General features: G+C 48.9%; 1 protein-coding gene across 1 annotated transcript in view; it reads right to left on the reverse strand.

Moving 5' to 3' along the window:
* Positions 1–21,209, reverse strand: part of DNAH8 (dynein axonemal heavy chain 8) — a 1,853,457-nt gene that overhangs the window by 1,131,889 nt on the left and 700,359 nt on the right. The window contains exon 25 of the mRNA XM_063918852.1: positions 5,978–6,065. Coding sequence (XP_063774922.1) covers positions 5,978–6,065 — 88 coding nt within the window. The remainder of the gene's footprint in view (positions 1–5,977; positions 6,066–21,209) is intronic.

The following is a 21,209-nucleotide window of genomic DNA, read 5'->3' on the forward strand; positions in this document are numbered from 1 at the left end:
TAATTGTGACTCCATGCTTGCGCAGGACTACCATCATTTCCGCCATTATCCTGGTGAAAATCCTCGGGGCCGTGGAAAGTCCAAACGGCAACGTCTGAAATTGGTAATGACAATCCTGTACAGCGAATCTCAGGTATTCCTGATGGGGGGCATATATGGGGACAAGAAGGTACGCATCCTTTATGTCCAGAGACACTATAAACTCCCCCTCCTCCATGTTGGCTATTATTGCTCTGAGAGATTCCATTTTGAATTTGAATCTTTTTATGTACAGGTTTAGGGATTTCAGATTCAAAATCGGTCTGACCGTACCGTCCGGTTTCGGGACCACAAATAGGGTTGAATAGTAACCTCTTCCCTGCTGGTGCAGGGGAACCTTGATTATCACTTGCTGTATACACAGCGTTTGAATTGCATCTAACACTACATCCCTTTCCGATGTGGAAGCTGGTAGGGCCGATTTGAAAAATCGGCTCGGGGGCACATCCTCGATTCCAATTTGTAACCCTGGGAAACTATTTCCAACACCCAGGGATTCAGGTCCGAACTGACCCAGGCCTGACTGAAAAGTCGAAGACGTGCCCCCACCGGTGCGGACTCCCTCAGGGGAGTCCCAGCGTCATGCTGTGGTTTTTGGAGCAGCCGGGGAGGACTTTTGTTCCTGGGCACCTGCCGAAGCAGGTGCTCTCTTGCCTCTGCCCTTACCTCTGGCGAGGAAAGAGGATCCCCGACCTCTTTTGGACTTGTGCGACCGAAAGGACTGCATCTGATAGGGTGTTGCTTTCTTTTGCTGTTGGGGAATATATGGTAAAAAATTTGATTTACCTGCTGTAGCTGTGGAAACCAGGTCCGTCAGCCCATCCCCAAACAATACATCACCCTTATAGGGTAGTACTTCCATATGTTTTTTGGAATCCGCATCACCCGTCCATTGGCGAGTCCATAAGGATCTTCTTGCTGAGATAGACATGGCATTGGCCCTAGAAGCTAGCAATCCAATGTCCCTTTGAGCATCCCTCATAAATAAGACTGCGTCTTTTATATGGGCCAGAGTTAGGAATATAGTATCCTTATCCATAGTATCAAATTGATCTGTCAGCTCATCTGTCCAAGCTGCAATTGCGCTACACACCCATGCCGACGCAATCGTCGGTCTTAACACAGCACCCGTATGAGAATAAATACCCTTTAAGGTAGTTTCTTGCCTGCGATCTGCAGGGTCCTTAAGGGCCGCTGTGTCAGGAGACGGTAGCGCCACTTTATTGGACAAGTGCGTCAGGGCCTTGTCCACAGTGGGGGGTGATTCCCAAATCTCCCTGTCCTGCTTAGGGAAAGGGTATGCCATAAAAATTCTTTTGGGTATCTGCGGTCTCTTATCCGGAGTCTCCCAAGCTTTTCCAAAGAAATCATTTAATTCATGAGATGTGGGAAAGTTAATAATCTGTTTCTTTTCCTTAAACATGTGTACCCTTGTGTAGGGGACCGAGGGTTCATCCACAATATGCAACACATCCCTTATTGCCACAATCATACACTGAATGGTTTTAGTCACCGTAGGGTGCAATTTTACTTCGTCATAGTCGACACTGGAATCAGAATCCGTGTCGGTAGTAGTGTCTTGTGTTAAGGGACGCTTTTGAGACCCCGACGGGCCCTGTGAGTCGGTCCAATTTGAGGATTGACCGCCTGATGTCCCCCCTAAACCAGCCTTATCAAGCCTTTTATGTAAAGATGCCACACTTGCATGCAACGTATGCCACATGTCCATCCAATCTGGAGACGGCACAACCGACGGGGACACACCACTCAATTGCTCCACCTCCTCCTTGGAGAAGCCTTTCGCCTCAGACATGTCGACACACACGTACCGACACCCCATACACACAGGGATTAACCTATAAGGGGACAAATCCCCAACCTGGTCCTAAGGAGAGACAGAGAAAGAGTATGCCAGCACACACCAGCACTTAACAACACTGGAAGAAAATATATATATCCAGATAGCGCTTTTTTATATATATTATGTCAATTCTCACTCACTGCGTCGCCAAAGTGCCCCCCTCCTCTTTTTTCCAGCCTGTGTTCAGCAGGGGAGAGACCAGGGAGCCAGCGTTTTCTTTCTCATGCAGCTTCTGTGGAGAAAATGGCGCTGGTTAGTGCTGAGGATCAAGCCCCGCCCACCCGACGGCGGGCTTCGGTCCCAGTGATTTTTCAATAAAATGGCGGGGGATCAGCGATTTACTGCCTCCGCAGTCTAATGCCACTGTATTTGTGCCAAAATGTGAGGTTTATTGCTGCCCAGGGCGCCCCCCCAGCGCCCTGCACCCTTCAGTGCTGCTCTGTGTGTGTGTGACTGGGAGCAATGGCGCGCAGCTTACCGCTGCGCGCCTTACCTCATGAAGATCTGATGTCTTCTGCCGCCTAAGATGTCTTCTGTCTTCTCTATCCGCTTCTACCTTCGGCATCTGTGAGGAGGACGGCGGCGCGGCTCCGGGACGAACCCCAGGTGAGACCTGTGTTCCGACTCGCTCTGGAGCTAATGGTGTCCAGTAGCCTTAGAAGCAGTGCCCAACTTGACAAGCCAGCTCTGCTTCTCTCTCCTCAGTCCCACGATGCAGGGAGCCTGTTGCCAACAGGACTCCCTGAAAATAAAAAACCTAACAAAATTCTTTTTCCACAGAAAACTCTGGAGAGCTCTCTGCAGTGCACCCATTCTCCTCTGGGCACAAGATCTAACTGAGGTCTGGAGGAGGGGCGTAGAGGGAGGGGCCAGTACACACCCATAGTCAAAGTTCTATCTCCTGCGGAGCCCGTCTATACCCCATGGTCCTTACGGAGTCCCCAGCATCCTCTAGGACGTTAGAGAAATACAATGATGTTACCATAATTGTACAGACTAGAAACATAGAATGTGACAGCAGATAAGAACCACTTGGCCCATCTAGTCTGCCGCTTTTTTAATAATATTTAATAATATTTTTTGTCTTAAACCTTATTTTATCCTTATTTCTTTGTAAGGATATCCTTATCCTTATGTCTCTCATGCATGTTTAAATTGCTCTACTGTCTTAGGGGGTAATTCAGATCTGATCATAGATGTGCTACATTTAGCACATCTGCGATCAGTTTCTCAGACATGCGGGGGGACGCCCAGCATAGGGATAGTCCTCCCCGCATGTCTGATCCTAACCCCCCCCCCCGCAAGGGTGCTAAAGTATCGCACAGCTGAGTAGCTCCCTGCCAGCGCAGCTCCTGTGCGCTGGCAGGCCGTTATTCTATGCATCCCGTGTCGCAGCGGCTGCGTGTGACGTCACGCAGCCACCATGGCCCACCTCTGCAACGGTCCGGTGCCATTGTCACGCCACCCCCCCACCCTGCGACCGCCTCTGCCTGTCAATCACGCAGAGGCGATCGCAGCCCTGAGATACTGATAGCATCTCACTGTGCTCCAGCAAGGGCTTTAGAATGCGATCGCTGCCGCTGCAGCGATCCAGTCTGAATTAGGCCCTTAGCCTCTACCACCTCTGATGGGAGACTATTCCACTTCTCCACTACCCTTTCTATGAAATAATTTTTCTTCAAATTTCTCCTGAACCTCCCCCCTCCAGTCTCAGTGCATTTTCTTGCGTCCTATTGCTTCTCTTCATCTCTCGTTATTTGAAGAATGTTTCCCTCCTGGACTTTGTTAAAACCCTTGATACTGTATATTTGAAAGTTTCTATCATGTCCCTCCTTTCCCTTCTCTGCTCCAAACTATACATGATAAGATCTTTTAGCCTTCTGGGTATGGGGACTAAATGCAAACATGTATTTTATTTATATTGAAATCCACGATCATAAATGATCATGATTACAGTTGTACTGCAGCCACTCATCAAATGCTTTTTAAAATAGCATTTTACACCATTCAACATAGTGGTGTCTATGTTTTGGTGTCTACATTTAGCTTGTTAACAATCGACTGTCAACAAGCTAAGTCAACTAACTAGATCCCGAGCATGCAGAAAATGCAAAGCTGCTGCAGAACTTTCAGTTACTGGTACCATTGGACTAATTCAGACCTGAATACTGGTGCAAATCTGTTAGCATTTGAGCAAAACCATGGGGGTTATTCCGTCCTGATCGCACGCTAGGTTTTTTTGCTGAGGTGCGATCAGGTCAGAACTGCGCATGCGTATGCACCGCAATGCGCAGGCGCGTTGTACGGGTACAAAGCGGATCATTGCTGAGCGATGGATTTAACGAAGAATCCACTTGCACAGCCGATAGCAAGGAGATTGACAGGAAGAAGGCGTTTGTGGGTGTCAACTGACCGTTTTCTGGGAGTGTTTGGAAAAACGCAGGCGTATCCAAGCGTTTGCAGGGCGGGTGTCTGACGTCAATTCCGGACATGAACAGACTGTAGTGATCGCGGTGGCTGAGTAAGTTCTGAGCTACTCAGAAACTGCAAGTTGTTCGCTCGCAAGCTGCTTTTAGCAGCTTTGCACACGCTAAGCCGCCGCCTACTGGGAGTGAATCTTAGCTTATCAAAATTGCGAACGAAAGATTAGCAGAATTGCGAATAGACACTTCTTAGCAGTTTCTGAGTAGCTCCACATTTACTCTGCCATTGCGATCAGTTCAGTGCTTGTCGTTCCTGATTTGACGTCACAAACACACCCAGCGTTCACCCAGACACTCCCCCATTTCTTCAGACACTCCCGCGTTTTTCCCAGAAACGGAAGCGTTTTTTCGCACACTCCCATAAAACGGCCAGTTTCCGCCCAGAAACACCCACTTCCTGTCAATCACATTACGATCACCAGAACGAAGAAAAAACCTCGTAATGCCGTGAGTAAAATTCCTAACTGCATAGCAAATTTACTTGGCGCAGTCGCACTGCGGACATTGCGCATGTGCATTAGCGACTAATCGCTCCGTTGCGAAAAAAAAATAACGAGCGATCAACTCGGAATGACCACCATGGTTTTGTGCAACTGCTAACAAATTTGCAGCAGCGATCAGGTCTGAGGGGCTAATTCAGACCTGATCGTAGATGTGCTAAATTTAGCACATCTACGATCAGTCACACAGACATGTGGGGGGATGCCCAGCACAGGGCTACCCCGCCCCGCATGTCAGTCCCTGCCCCGTCGCACAAGTACAAAAGCTTTGTACTTCAGGAGTAGCTCCCAGCCAGCGCAGCTCCTGCGCGCTGGCAGGGAGCTACTCATCGCTGCCCGGGTTGCAGCAGCTGCGTGTGACGTTACACAGCCACCGCCCCCCGCCCGGTCCAGACACGCCTGCGTTGCTCGGACCGTGCCCCCTAAATGGCGGCCAAACGCCGCCGGCCCGCCCCCTCCAGCCCAGCGACCACCTCTGTCTGTCAATCGGGCAGAGGCGATCGCAGGGCTATGACAGCCGTCGCCTGTCTGGCATGCGCCGGCGCACTGCGGTGCCAACTCATGCGCAGTTCATACCTGATTGCTGCTGTGCAAAAATGCATAGCACCGATCAGGTCTGAAACAGCCCCTGGATTAGGCCCATTGTGAACAGGATTTTACTCAGCATGTGTGATATGTTCAAACTATCAATGTGGGAAACTGGCAATTAGCAGCCCTATAATAGTATTCGGGAATAAAGGGAAAGTGAGTTATAAATTTATAAAGAACCAACAGTCCAATGAGAAAAATGTCTTGGTGTGTTAAGTGCTCAATAATCAATAACTATTCATTTATCAAAATATATAATACTAGCTGTTGCTCCGCCCACGATGAAATCGCTTCTGCCAGCATTTTGTTTTATTTGAGGTGTTATAGTTGTTTTGCTTTGCATAGGGGTCTTGTCGCAGGAGTGGCCCCTGTGACCAGCAGCAATATACAGACTTGTGGCAGCAATCTGTGCCCTGTATACAGACTGCTATGTAGTCTATCCTATACAGTTTCTGGTTTTCCTTTGCATAACATCCATGAATTAAGTCAGCAGATTACACACTTACCACTTTTGGGATAAGGAGGTGTACTTCCGCTTTCAGGAAAGACGTGTTCTCATCTTGTATAGCGGATAGAGAATACACAGCTCTCTGACTAGAAGCACGAGGACAAATGCAATTAGAGAGTAATTCAGTAATAGAAGTCAATCCCACAAACACAATGATTCTTGCATAAATACAATATAAAACAAATCCACATGCACAGTATCTGAAAGAAATTATCTTGACTTAGATGTTGACATGGGCCCTCATTCCGAGTTGTTCGCTCGCAAGCTGCTTTTAGCAGCTTTACACACGCTAAGCCGCCGCCTACTGGGAGTGAATCTTAGCTTCTTAAAATTGCGAACGAAAGATTCGCAATATAGCGATAAGACATCTCTGTGCAGTTTCTGAGTAGCTCGAGACTTACTCGGCATCTGCGATCAGTTCAGTGCTTGACGTTCCTGGTTTGACGTCACAAACACACCCAGCGTTCGCCCAGACACTCCTCCGTTTCTCCAGCCACTCCCGCGTTTTTCCCAGAAACGGTAGCGTTTTTTCGCACACACCCATAAAACGGCCAGTTTCCGCCCAGAAACACCCACTTCCTGTCAATCACATTACGATCACCAGAACGAAGAAAAAACCGTGAGTAAAAAACCTAACTGCATAGCAAATTTACTTTGAGCAGTCGCACTGCGGACATTGCGCATGCGCACTAAGCGGAAAATCGCTGCGATGCGAAAAAATTTACCGAGCGAACTCGGAATGACCCCCATGATTGGTCAGAAAGCAAAATATGTTTTGGGCAGATACAGATCATAAAGGGATGGCAGTCTCTGGTCCATATAAACAAGTCTGAAATAAAATGTAGGGGGTAATTCTGAGTTGATCGCAGCAGGAATTTTGTTAGCAGTTGGGCAAAACCATGGGGGTAATTCCAAGTTGATCACAGCAGGAATTTTGTTAGCAGTTGGGCAAAACTATGTGCACTGCAGGGGAGGCAGATTTAACATGTGCAGAGAGAGTTAAGGCCCGTACACACTGGTCGATATATCGGCCGTTCTCTTGAACGGCCGATATATCGCGGGACCGTCGGCCAGTGTGTACGGCCGATACGTCTGTGAACTCCGTCGTTCATAGACGTATCGCGTCGGCCGCGCAGCACAGCCGACGGCCAATATATCTATCGATATATTGGCGCGTCGCTGTGTGTGTACGGGGCGGCCGGCCGACCGCCCGTACACATGCTGCGGCGGCCGGCGGTGATTGACAGCTGAACTGGGCGGGCGATGACGTCAGTCCCCGACGGATCGGGCAGTATGTATGCTTAACACACTGCTCGATCCATCCATAGATATTTCTGCAGATCAATTGATCTGCAGATATATCTATTAGTGTGTACCCACCTTTAGATTTGGGTGTGGTGTGTTCAATCTGCAGTCTAATTTGCAGTGTAAAAATAAAGCAGCCAGTATTTACCCTGCACAGAAATAAAATAACCCACCCAAATCTAACTCTTTCTGCACATGTTATATCTGCCTCCCCTGCAGTGCACATGGTTTTGCCCAACTGCTAACAAAATTACTGCTGTGATCAACTTGGAATTACCCCCGTAGACTACAGACCAGACTCAGGTAGACGTAGTGTAGCCATACTGTACACATCAGCTGAGTCTTTGGACGCAGATGCTGTATGTAAATGTGCCAATATTGCAGGAGGTATCTTGTTTAAATAGACGCCTTCTTCAAGCTTATACTGTATGATCTGCTGCTGCACCCGAGGATACCCTCCGCAGAGCTGACCCGAAGGCCAGGGATTAGTACATTCAGAAAAAGCGGTAAACGGGGGTTTACCGCAGTTTCCGTATAGTACATCCCGGCCCCTATCATGATTTTAAAACATGTTTAAAAGTTCATGATTTTGCGATACCAATCATTTTTTTATTGCAATTGCAAGTACAGTATGGGAGTCCATAGATCTGCGATACTTTGTGACAGTCATCTTCAGAACGGATTTGGAAAATGACAGTCAGGCGCTGACTGGCTGGTGCGTATCCTGTGATACATTGTGACAGCTACAAATGTGTCCTATCCGTTTGTTGTTGTGAATCCCAGCACAGCAGGAGCCGTGCATATGCATGCTCCCACTGCCAGCAGACTTTGCATTGGATTCCTGCAGCTGCGAGTGGGTCATAGCGCTCCCGCGATGGCGGGATCAAACGAAACAACAACAGGATAGGAAACAGCATCCCTTCCTTCGGAAAAAAATAAGCAAAGTACAGGGAACGATGTCTAGCAACACTGAAGTGCCAGTAAGGAGTGAATCAGCTGACTTGGCCAGATGGCAAAAAACCTCCTCAAAATAAGGAAGTAAAATAAATAAAATAAAAATAGGATTTTAATTACCTACCGATAAATCCTTTTCTCATAGTCCGTAGAGGATACTGGGGTTCCATTTAGTACCATGGGGTATAGACGGGTCCACTAGGTACCATGGGCACTTTAAGAGTTTAATAGTGTGGGCTGGCTCCTCCATCTATGCCCCTCCTACCAGACTCAGTCTAGAAACTGTGCCCGAGGAGACGGACAAACTTCGAGAGAAGGATATACACAGACAGTGGTGAGATTCGTACCAGCACACACATAACCAAAGGAAAGCCATGCTAACCAAACAAGAAACATGAACAGCAACAGCTGAACCAATACTCAACCAAGTAACAATGCAGGAAACACGAAGCACTGGGTGGGCGCCCAGTATCCTCTACGGACTATGAGAAAAGGATTTACCAGTAGGTAATTAAAATCCTATTTTCTCTTACGTCCTAGAGGATACTGGGGTTCCGTTTAGTACCATGGGGACGTACCAAAGCTCCCAATATGGGAGGGAGAGTGCTGAGGTTCCTGCAGAACTGACTGACCAAACTTTAGGTCCTTAGGGGACAAAGTATCGAACTTGTAGAACCAGACCAAGTAGCCGCTCGGCAAAGCTGTAGAGCCGAGACACCCCGGGCAGCCGCCCAGGAAGAACCAACTGAACGAGTAGAGTGGGCCTGTACAGATTCTGGATTCGGCAATCATGCCATGGAATAAGCCTGCTGGATAGTTAGCCTGATCCAGCGAGCAATTGTCTGCTTTGAAGCAGGACACCCAATCTTGTTGGAATCATAAAGCACAAACAGCGCGTCCGATTTCCTGTGGTGAGCTGTCCGCTTCACATATACCTTCAAGGCCCTCACAACGTCCAAGGACTTCGTAGTTGCCGAGGTGTCAGTAGCCACTGGCACCACAATAGGTTGGTTGATATGAAAAGCCGACACAACCTTAGGAAGAAACTGCTGACTCGTTCTGAGCTCAGCTCTATCCTCATGGAAAATTAAGTAGGGGCTCTTTTGAGACAACGCCCCCAACTCTGACACAAGTCTTGCTGATGCTAAGGCCAACAGTGTGACAGCCTTCCACGTAAGAAACTTTACATCTACCTCCTGTAAAGGCTCAAACCAATCCGATTGCAGGAACTGCAACACCACGTTAAGATCCCAAGGAGCCGTAGGAGGCACAAAGGGCGGTTGGATGTGCAGAACACCCTTCAAGAAAGTCTGAACCTCAGGGAGGGCAGCCAATTGTTTCTGGAAGAAAATGGACAAGGCTGAAATCTGGACCTTTATGGAACCCAGGTGTAGGCCCACATCCACACCAGCTTGCAGAAAGAGGAGGAAACGTCCCAGTTGAAACTCCACCGCAGGAAACTTCTTGGCCTCACACCAACTACGTATTTTTTCCAAATACGATGGTAATGCTTAGACGTTACTCCCTTCCTAGCTGGGATCAGACTAAGAATCACCCTTTTCGGATTCCCCTTCCGAGCTAAAATCTGAGGCTCAACTTCCATGCCGTCAAACGTGGTAAGTCTTGAAAGACAAACGGCCCCTTCTGTAGAAGGTCCTCGTGAAGAGGAAGAGGCCTCGGATCCTCTAGCAGTAATTCCAGAAGATCCGCTTACCAAGCCCTTCTTGGCCAGTCCAGAGCAATGAGGATCGCCTGAACCACTGTTCTTTTGAGAATACTTGGGATGAGCGGGAGTGGAGGAGATGCGTATACTGACTGGAACACCCACGGAGTTACCAGCGCGTCCACCGCCACTGCTTGCGGGTCTCTCGACCTGGAACAGTACCGCCAGAGCTTGTTGTTGAGACAAGAGGCCATCACGTCTATCTGAGGTACTCCCCAATGGCTTGTCACCTCCGCGAACACCTCCGGGTGGAGGCCCCACTCTCCTGGATGGAGATCGTGTCTGCTAAGGAAGTCTGCTTCCCAGTTGTCCACTCCCGGAATAAAGACTGCCGACAGCGCCACTGCGTGTCTTTCTGCCCAGAGAAGAATTCTTGTTACCTCTGACATTGCATCTCTGCTCTTCGTTCCGCCCTGTCGGTTTATGTAGGACACCTCCGTTACATTGTCCGACTGAACCTGAATGGTTTGATCTTGCAGAAGATGTGCCGCTTGTAAAAGGGCATTGTATATGGCCTTTAGTACCAGAATGTTTATTGGAAGGATGGCATCCTGACTTGACCACTTTCCTTGGAAGTTTATCCCCCAGGTGACTGCTCCCCAACCTCTGAGGCTTGCAACTGTGGTTAGAAGAATCCAATCTTGAATCCCGAACCTGAGGCCCTCGATCAGGTGAGAAATCTGAAGCCACCAGAGAAGCGAAATTCTGGCTTTCGGCGAAAGGCGTATCCACTGGTGCATGTGAAGATGTGATCCGGACCACTTATCCAGGAGATCCAGCTGGAAGAATCTTGCATGGAATCTTCCATACTGCAGTGCATCGTAGGAGGCTATCATCGTCCCCAGAAGGCGAATGCACTGATGAACCGATACCCGGGCTGGCTTCAGGACCATTGACTGGATCACCAACGCTTTTTCCAATGGAAGAAATACACTCTGTACTTCCGTATCGAGTATCATCCCCAAGAAGGGAAGTCTCCTTGTCGGTTCCAACTGTGATTTTGGAAGATCCAGATGTGATTTGGAAGATCCAGAATCCATCCATGATCCTGAAGTAGTTGGGTTGAGAGAGCAAATACTCTGCAACAACCTCTGCCTGGAAGATGCCTTTATCAGTAGATCGTCCAGGTATGGAATTATGTTCACTCCCTGCTTGCGGAGGAGGATCATCATCTCTGCCATGACCTTTGTGAACACCCTCGATGCAGTGGAGAGGCCAAATGGTAGTGCCTGGAACTGATAGTGACAGTCCTGTAGTGCAAATCTTAGATAGGCCTGGTGATGCGGCCAGATTGGAATGTGAAGATACGCATCTTTGATATCCAGAGATACCAGGAATTCCTTCTCTTCCAGACCTGAGATTACCGCTCTCAGAGACTCCATATTGAACTTGAATACCCGCAAGTAGGGGTTCAAGAATTTTAGGTTTAATATCGGTCTTACCGAACCGTCCGGTTTCGGTACCACGAACAGGTTGGAGTAATAACCCTTGTTCTGTAGTGGAACTGGAACAATAACCTGTGTCAGAACCAATTTTTTAATAGCCTCCTGCAGGATTGTACTGTCTTCCTGAGAAGCTGGTAAGCCTGATTTGAAGAATCTGTGAGGTGGGAGTTCTTGAAATTCCAGTCTGTACCCCTGGGCAATAATCTCTTTGACCCAGGGGTCTAGGCATGATATCGCCCAGACGTGACTGAAATCTTTTAATCTTGCTCCCACCTGCCTGACTCTCAGGCAGTGTGGTCCACCGTCATGCCGAAGGTTTTGAGGAAGCAGAACCTGAGGTCTGTTCCCGGGAACCTGCCGCTGCAGGTTTTCTGGATTTCCCCCGACCTCCTCTAAAGGAAGTGGAGGGACCTTTGGATTTGTTTTTAAACTTTGCGGTCCGAAAGGACTGCAGTGTAGGTATAGGACATGACTTCCTAGCCGGTGTAGCTGCAGAAGGAAGATATGTTGACTTACCCGCAGTTGCCTTGGATAGCCACGTATCCAGTGCGTCCCCAAACAGGACCTCACCTGTGAAGGGCAGGCTCTCCATGCTTCTGCTGGAGTCTGCATCCGCAGTCCACTGGCGTAGCCACAGTCCTCTGCGTGCTGAAACTGCCATAGCTGTAACCCGTCCGTTAAGCAGGCAAATTTCCTTCATGGCCTCCACCATGAAGCTTGCAGAATCTTGTATGTGACGCAAAAGCAAGTCAATTTCACTCCTATTCATGGAATCTAAATCATCAATTAAGGTGCCTGACCAGTTTACAAGGGCCCTAGAGATCCACACACAAGCAATAGTGGGTCTCTGGGCCACGCCTGCAGCTGTATACAGTGATTTGAGCATAGTTTCAATTTTGCGGTCAGCCGTATCCTTTAAGGAGCTGCGCCAGGGACAGGTGGAACAACCTTTTTAGATAATCTAGACACAGAGGCATCCACAATAGGTGGGGTTTCCCACTTCTTCCAATCCTCCTGAGGGAAAGGGAAGGAAATGAGTAACCTTTTAGGGATCTGGAATTTTTTCTCTGGATTTTCCCAGGTTCCTTCAAATAAGGAGTTTAACTACTTTGATGCAAGCAAAGTAACCAAGGATTTCTTTTCTACATTAAAATAAGACTCCTCGTCTTCAACAGGTACCTTCTCTGTGATTTGCAATATGTCCCTAATGCCCTCAATCATAGCTTGCACCCCTTGGGCGAGAGCTGCGTCACCCCTCCCCCCCCAGATCCACCTCACCATCGCCTGTATCTGAGGCATCGTCATTAGTGTAAGCCTGCAATATCTGGGCCAGTGTACACTTTTGTGGATACATGGGTGGGGTGAGAGGCGCAGTTGTGAGGGCTGAATCTTTATTCTTCAGATCATCCACAGATTTTCTTAAAAACTGTGCCTCCTTCTCAGTATGGGATAATTTGGTAGAAATATTTGAAATCATCCCCCTTATGGAGTCCACTCAATGGGGTTCGGACCCAGAAGCCTGAGAATGTGTACTGTTCTGAGTACATTGTATAGACTCTCCAGGTGAAGAGAAACACTCCACTGTACAAGACACATACCTGTACAAGACACATACATTACCCCAATTCCAAGTGGTTCGCTCGCTAGCAGTTTTTAGCAGCCGTGCAAACGCGATGTCGCCGTCCACTGGGAGTGTATTTTCGCTTTGCAGAAGTGCGAACTCTTGTACAGCAGAGCGCCTGCAAAATCTTTTTGTGCAAAACAAGACCAGCCCTGTAGTTACTCTTCGTGTGCGTTGATTCTAATGACGGAGGGACGGCTTTTGACATCACACACCTGCCCAGCGAACGCCCAGCCATGCCTGCGTTTTTTCTGCCACGCCTGCGTTTTTCTAAGCACTCCCTGAAAACGGTCAGTTGACACCCAGAAACGCCCACTTCATGTCAATCTTCCTGCGTTCGGCTGTGCGACAGGAATGTTCGTTAGACTCTGTGCAAACCCACTATGCTCATTGTACCTGTACGACGCGCCTGCGCATTGCAGTGAAAACGCATGCGCAGATATGCAGATTTTTAGACTGATCGCTGCGCTGCGAACAACGGCAGCTAGCGATCAACTCGGAATGACCCCCTTATTCCTTTGACATGGTAATGTGATATATACTGTATGCATTGCACACACACACACACACACACACACACACACACACACACACACACACACACACACACACACACACACAGGAAAATGTCAGACACAGTTTCCCACAGAGTCCTTCAGAGAGCTCCAGAGTATGAGGAAACCAGCCACACAACGCCTTATATAGCTAATATAGTAATAAAAGCCAGCAGGGCTGGTGCTAGGTTGTTCGGCGCCCCCCTGCAAACTATTAATTTGCGCCCTCCCATATTTTACAAAGGGACAGCGCACGTAAAAAAAAAAAGGGTGTTGTCTCACAAAGAAGGGGTGTGGACACACAATAGTACACCCATTTCAAATTGCGTCACACAGTAGCACAATCTTATTCACTTCACCCCACGCATAGTAGTGCTCTTTACACATAATGTTCCCAGTAGTGGTGCTGCTTATACACATAATACCCTCCTATGCCGCTGATCCTCCCGCTGTTCGCTCTGTATAATAACGTCTCCTGGTTCTAACACGATCGTGACCAAATCCACCTAGTGCCGCCGATGCGTTTCTACCCTATCATTGTCTTAATCATGGCATAGGTGGGCTTGGTCTGGTCACTTAATTATATAGAGGATGTAGTATAAATTAAGTGACCAGACCAAGCCCACCTATGCCATGACTAATACCCTGATAGGGTAGAAACGCGTCGGCGGCACTAGGTAGATTTGGTCACGATCGTGTTAGAACCGGGAGACGTTCATATTATACAGAGCGAACAGCTGGAGGATCAGCGGCATACGAGGTGTGTGCAGGAAAAAGGACCTGTGGACGACCAGCAGTAAAGAAAGCCTTTTGTGCACAGCCCTGGGTAATAAGATTCCCGGTGGAAAGGTAGGACCGTGTCCATCATTGGCGTCCGGGAGGTCCGGTGAGACAATTCCTTGATTTAACACTAACACCTATACGCTGAACTACAAGAACGCTAAACTCTGTTGTGATCATACAAGGAGGAATACTTTGTATTAAGTGACTTTTTAAAAATAGGATTTTAATACCTACAGGTAAATCCTTTTCTCCTAGTCCGTAGAGGATGCTGGGGACTCCAAAAGGACCATGGGGTATAGACAGGATCTGCAGGAGACATGGGCACACTAAAAAGACTTTGACTGGGTGTGAACTGGCTCCTCCCTCTATGCCCCTCCCACAGACCTCAGTTATAGGAACTGTGCCCAGGAGAGACGGACATTTCAAGGAAAGGATTTTTGTTAAACTAAGGGCGAGAAACATACCAGCCCACACCACAAACACACCGTACAACTGGATCAGCAGGAAACCAGATAACAGTATGAACTAACAACAGCAACTAGCTGAACATAACTGTTACACAAACCTCGTGTATCCGAAAAAAACAGTATCAATACAACTGCAAGTAACAGTCCGCACTGGGATGGGAGCCCAGCATCCTCTACAGACTAGGAGAAAAGGATTAACCAGTAGGTATTAAAATCCTATTTTCTCTTACGTCCTAGAGGATGCTGGGGACCCCAAAAGGACGATGGGGTCTATACCAAAGCTCCAGACCGGGCGGGAGAGTGCGGACGACTCCGCAGCACCAATTGAGCAAACATGAGGTCCTCATCAGCCAGGGTATCAAACTTGTAGAACTTGGCAAAAGTGTTTGAACCCGACCACGTAGCTGCTCGGCAAAGTTGAAGTGCCGAGACCCCTTGGGCAGCCGCCCAAGATGAGCCCACCTTCCTGGTAGAATGGGCCTTTACTGACTTCAGCAACGGTAGCCCAGCCGAAGAATGAGCGTGCTGAATCGTATTACAAATCCAGCGTGCAATAGTCTGCTTAGAAGCAGGATTTCCAATCTTGTTGGAAGCATACAGGACAAACAGAGCCTCTGTTTTCCTAGTAAGAGCCATTCTGGCGACATAAATTTTCAAAGCTCTTACTACATCAAGAGATTTTGGGACTGCCACAGCATCCGTAGCCACAGGTACCACAATAGGTTGATTTATGTGAAACGAAGAAACCACCTTTTTTATTGACGAGTTCTCAATTCCGCTCTATCCACATGAAAAATCAAATATGGGCTCTTGTGAGACAAAGCTGCCAACTCGGACACTCGTCTGGCAGACGCCAAAGCCAAAAGCATGACCACTTTCCAAGTGAGAAACTTTAACTCAACCTTACGCAAAGGTTCAAACCAGTGAGACATAAGAAACTGCAACACCACATCAAGATCCCACGGCGCCACGGGTGGCACAAATGGAGGATGGATATGCAGCACTCCCTTCACGAAAGTCTGAACCTCAGGAAGGACGGCCAATTCTTTTTGAAAGAAAATAGATAAAGCCGAAATCTGCACTTTGATGGAACCCAATTTCAGGCCTGCATCCACACCTGCCTGCAAAAAATAAGATTTTACTCACTGGTAAATCTATTTCTCGTAGTCCGTAGTGGATGCTGGGGACTCAGTAAGGACCATGGGGAATAGACGGGCTCCGCAGGAGACTGGGCACTCTAAAGAAAGATTTAGTACTATCTGGTGTGCACTGGCTCCTCCCTCTATGCCCCTCCTCCAGACCTCAGTTAAGGAAACTGTGCCTGGAAGAGCAGACATTATAAGGAAAGGATTTTGGAATCCCGGGTAAGACTCATACCAGCCACACCAATCACACCGTATAACTTGTGATACACTTATCCAGTCAACAGTATGAACAACAACAGGGCATCAACAATGGATGCCAACATAACATAACCCATTATTAAGCAATAACTATATACACGTATTGCAGAAAGTCCGCACTACGGACGGGCGCCCAGCATCCACTACGGACTAGGAGAAATAGATTTACCGGTGAGTAAAATCTTATTTTCTCTAACGTCCTAGTGGATGCTGGGGACTCCGTAAGGACCATGGGGATTATACCAAAGCTCCCAAACGGGCGGGAGAGTGCGGATGACTCTGCAGCACCGAATGGGCAAACTCAAGGTCCTCCTCAGCCAGGGTATCAAACTTGTAGAATTTTGCAAATATGTTTGAACCCGACCAAGTAGCAGCTCGGCAAAGCTGTAAAGCCGAGACCCCTCGGGCAGCCGCCCAAGAAGAGCCCACCTTCCTTGTGGAATGGGCTTTCACTGATTTTGGATGCGGCAATCCAGCCGCAGAATGAGCCTGCTGAATCGTGTTACAGATCCAGCTGGCAACGGTTTGCATTGAAGCAGGAGCACCCAACTTGTTGGGGGCATACAGGATAAACAGCGAGTCAGTGTTCCTGACTCCAGCCGTTCTGGCTACATAAATCTTCAAAGCCCTGACTACATCTAGTAACCTGGAATCCTCCAAGTCACGAGTAGCCGCAAGCACTACAATAGGTTGATTCAAATGAAAAGATGACACCACCTTTGGCAGAAATTGGGGACGAGTCCGCAATTCTGCCCTGTCCATATGAAAAACCAGATAGGGGCTTTTACATGACAAAGCCGCCAATTCTGACACACGCCTAGCCGAAGCTAAGGCCAATAGCATGACCACCTTCCACGTGAGATACTTTAGCTCCACGGTCTTAAGTGGTTCAAACCAGTGGGATTTTAGGAAACCCAACACCACGTTGAGATCCCAAGGTGCCACTGGTGGCACAAAAGGGGGCTGAATATGCATCACTCCCTTAACAAACGTCTGAACTTCAGGAAGAGACGCCAGTTCCTTTTGAAAGAAAATGGATAGGGCCGAAATCTGGACCTTTATGGATCCCAACTTCAAGCCCATAGTCACTCCAGACTGTAGAAAGTGCAGAAATCTGCCCAGTTGGAATTCCTCTGCAGGGGCCTTCCTGGCCTCACACCAACCAACATATTTTCGCCATATGCGGTGATAATGCTTTGCTGTCACGTCCTTCCTAGCCTTTATCAGCGTAGGAATAACTTCCTCCGGAATGCCTTTTTCCGCTAGGATCCGGCGTTCAACCGCCATGCCGTCAAACGCAGCCGCGGTAAGTCTTGGAACAGGCAGGGCCCCTGTTGCAACAGGTCCTGTCTGAGAGGCAGAGGCCATGGGTCCTCTGTGAGCATTTCTTGCCGTTCCGGGTACCAAGGCCTTCTTGGCCAATCTGGAACAATGAGTATTGTTCTCACTCCTCTTCTTCTTACGATTCTCAGCACCTTGGGTATGAGAGGAAGAGGAGGAAACACATAGACCGACTGGAACACCCACGGTGTTACCAGGGCGTCCACAGCTATCGCCTGAGGGTCTCTTGACCTGGCGCAATACCGTTGTAGCTTTTTGTTGAGACGGGACGCCATCATGTCTACCTGTGGCAGTTCCCATCGATTTGTAATCTGAATGAAGACTTCGTGATGAAGTCCCCACTCTCCCGGGTGAAGGTCGTGCCTGCTGAGGAAGTCTGCTTCCCAGTTGTCCACCCCCGGAATGAACACTGCTGACAGTGCTTGCACGTGATTCTCTGCCCACCGAAGAATCCTGGTGGCTTCCGCCATCGCGACTCTGCTTCTTGTGCCGCCCTGGCGGTTTACATGAGCCACCACGGTGATGTTGTCTGACTGAATCAGCACCGGTTGGTTGCGAAGCAGGGGCTCCGCTTGACTCAGGGCGTTGAATATGGCCCTTAGTTCCAGGATATTTATGTGCAGACAAGCCTCCTGACTTGACCACAACCCTTGGAAGTTTCTTCCCTGAGTGACTGCCCCCCACCCTCGGAGGCTCGCATCCGTGGTCACCAGGACCCAGTTCTGTATGCCGAACCTACGGCCCTCGAGAAGGTGAGCACTCTGTAGCCACCACAGAAGAGACACCCTGGCCCTGGGGGACAGGGTGATCAGCCGATGCATCTGAAGATGCGATCCGGACCATTTGTCCAACAGATCCCATTGAAAGATCCTTGCATGGAACCTGCCGAAGGGAATGGCTTCGTACGATGCCACCATCTTTCCCAGGACTCGCGTACAGTGATGCACCGACACCTGTTTCGGTTTTAAGAGGTCTCTGACTAGAGTCACAAGCTCTTGAGCCTTCTCCGTCGGGAGAAACACCTTCTTCTGGTCCGTGTCCAGAATCATGCCCAGAAAGGGCAGACGCGTCGTAGGAATCAGCTGCGACTTTGGGATATTCAGAATCCAGCCATGCTGTTGCAACACTTCCTGAGAGTGCGCTACGTTGATCTGCAACTGCTCCCTCGACCTCGCCTTTATGAGGAGATCGTCCAAATATGGAATAACTGTGACTCCTTGCTTTCTCAGGATCACCATAATTTCTGCCATTACCTTGGTAAATATTCTCGGTGCCGTGGAGAGCCCAAACGGCAACGTCTGGAATTGGTAATGACAGTCCTGTACCACAAATCTGAGGTACTCCTGATGAGGCGGATAAATGGGGACATGCAAGTAAGCATCCTTGATGTCCAGAGACACCATAAAATCCCCCTCTTCCAGGCTTGCAATGACCGCTCTGAGCGATTCCATTTTGAACTTGAATCCTTTCAGATAAATGTTCAGGGACTTTAAATTTAATATGGGTCTGACCGAACCGTCCGGTTTCGGCACCACAAATATTGTGGAATAGTATCCCTTTCCCTGTTGAAGAAGGGGATCCTTTACCACCACCTGCTGGAGAAATAGCTTGTGAATTGCCGCTACCACTACTTCCCTTTCTATGGGGGAAGCTGGCAGGGCCGATTTTAGGTAACGTTGAGGGGGCATCACCTCGAATTCCAGCCTGTATCCCTGAGACACAATCTGTATAGCCCAGGGATCCACCTGTGAGCGAACCCACTGGTGGCTGAAATGTCGGAGACGCGCCCCCACCGCTCCTGGCTCCACCCGTGGAGCCCCAGCGTCATGCGGTGGATTTAGTGGAAGCCGGGGAGGACTTCTGTTCCTGGGAACTAGCTGTAAGGTGCAGCTTTTTTCCTCTACCCCTGCCTCTAGCAAGAAAGGAAGCACCTCTGACCTTCTTGCTTCTTTGTGCGCGAAAGTACTGCATTTGGTAATACGGTGCTTTCTTAGGTTGTGAGGGAATATATGGCAAAAAGTTTGACTTCCCAGCAGTAGCTGTGGAAACCAGGTCCGAGAGACCGTCCCCAAACAATTCCTCACCCTTGTAAGGTAACACCTCCATGTGTTTTTTGGAGTCGGCATCGCCTGTCCACTGCCGAGTCCACAGGACCCTCCTGGCAGAAATTGACATTGCATTAATTCTAGAGCCCAGTAGGCAAATGTCCCTCTGGGCATCCCTCATATATAGGACAGTGTCTTTTATATGCCCCAGGGTCAGCATAATGGTATCCCTGTCCAAGGTATCCATTTCCTCAGACAGATTATCTGTCCACGCTGCTACAGCACTACACATCCACGCCGACGCAATTGCCGGCCTCAGTAGAGTCCCTGAATGTGTATAAACAGATTTCAGGATACTTTCCTGCTTTCCATCTGCCGGATCCTTTAGGGTGGCCGTATCCTGCGACGGCAGGGCCACCTTCTTAGATAAGCGTGTGAGAGCTTTATCTACCCTAGGGGAGGATGTACAGCGCACCCTGTCCTCCGGCGGGAAAGGGTACGCCATAAGTAACCTTTTGGAAATCAGGACTTTCTTATCTGGGGAATCCCACGCTCTTTCACATAACTCATTTAACTCATGTGAAGGGGGAAAAGTCACCTCTTGCTTTTTCTCCCCATACATATAAACCCTCTTGTCAGGGACAGGGTTTACCTCTGATATGTGTAAAACATCCTTCATCGCTATAATCATGTAACGTATAGCTTTTGTCATTTTTGGTTGCAATTTTGCATCATCGTCGTCGACACTGGAGTCAGAATCCGTGTCGACATCTGTGTCAACCATTTTGGATAGTGGGCGCTTTTGAGACCCTGAGGGCCTCTGCGCTGTAGGATCAGGCATGGGTTGAGACCCTGACTGGCCCGAGGTATCAGCTTTATCCAACCTTTTAAGGAGTTTACATTATCATTTAACACCTTCCACATATCCATCCAATCAGGTGTCGGCACCGACACGTCAGTCAACTGCACTTGCTCTGCCTCCACATAGCCCTCTTCGTCAAACATGTCGACACACGCGTACTGACACACCACACACACAGGGGAAGCTCTAAATGAGGACAGGACCCCTACAAGGCCTTTTGGAGAGACAGAGAGAGAGTATGCCAGCACACACCCCAGCGCTATATAACCCAGGGATTACACAGTAACGTAGTGTTTACCCAGTAGCTGCTGTATTATGATTAATGCGCCTAAATTTATGTGCCCCCCCCCCCTCTCTTTTTCACCCTTCTACCGTGATTCTGCAGGGGAGAGCCTGGGGAGCATCCTCTCAGCGGAGCTGTGGGAGCAAAAATGGCGCTGGTGAGTGCCGAGGAAGAAGGCCCCGCCCCCTCAGCGGCGGGCTTCTGTCCCGCGATTTTTTGTAAAATAAATGGCGGGGGCTCATACATATAACAGTGCCCAACTGTCTATATGCAGCTTTCGCCAGGAGGTATCAATTGCTGCCCAGGGCGCCCCCCCCTGCGCCCTGCACCCTACAGTGACCGGAGTGTGTGGGTTAGTGTGGGCGCAATGGCGCACAGCTGCAGTGCTGTGCGCTACCTCATGTGAAGACAGGAGTCTTCTGCCGCCGATTTCGATGTCTTCTC

This window comes from Pseudophryne corroboree, chromosome 4 (genome assembly GCF_028390025.1).
Source record: "Pseudophryne corroboree isolate aPseCor3 chromosome 4, aPseCor3.hap2, whole genome shotgun sequence".
Taxonomy (NCBI): domain Eukaryota; kingdom Metazoa; phylum Chordata; class Amphibia; order Anura; family Myobatrachidae; genus Pseudophryne; species Pseudophryne corroboree.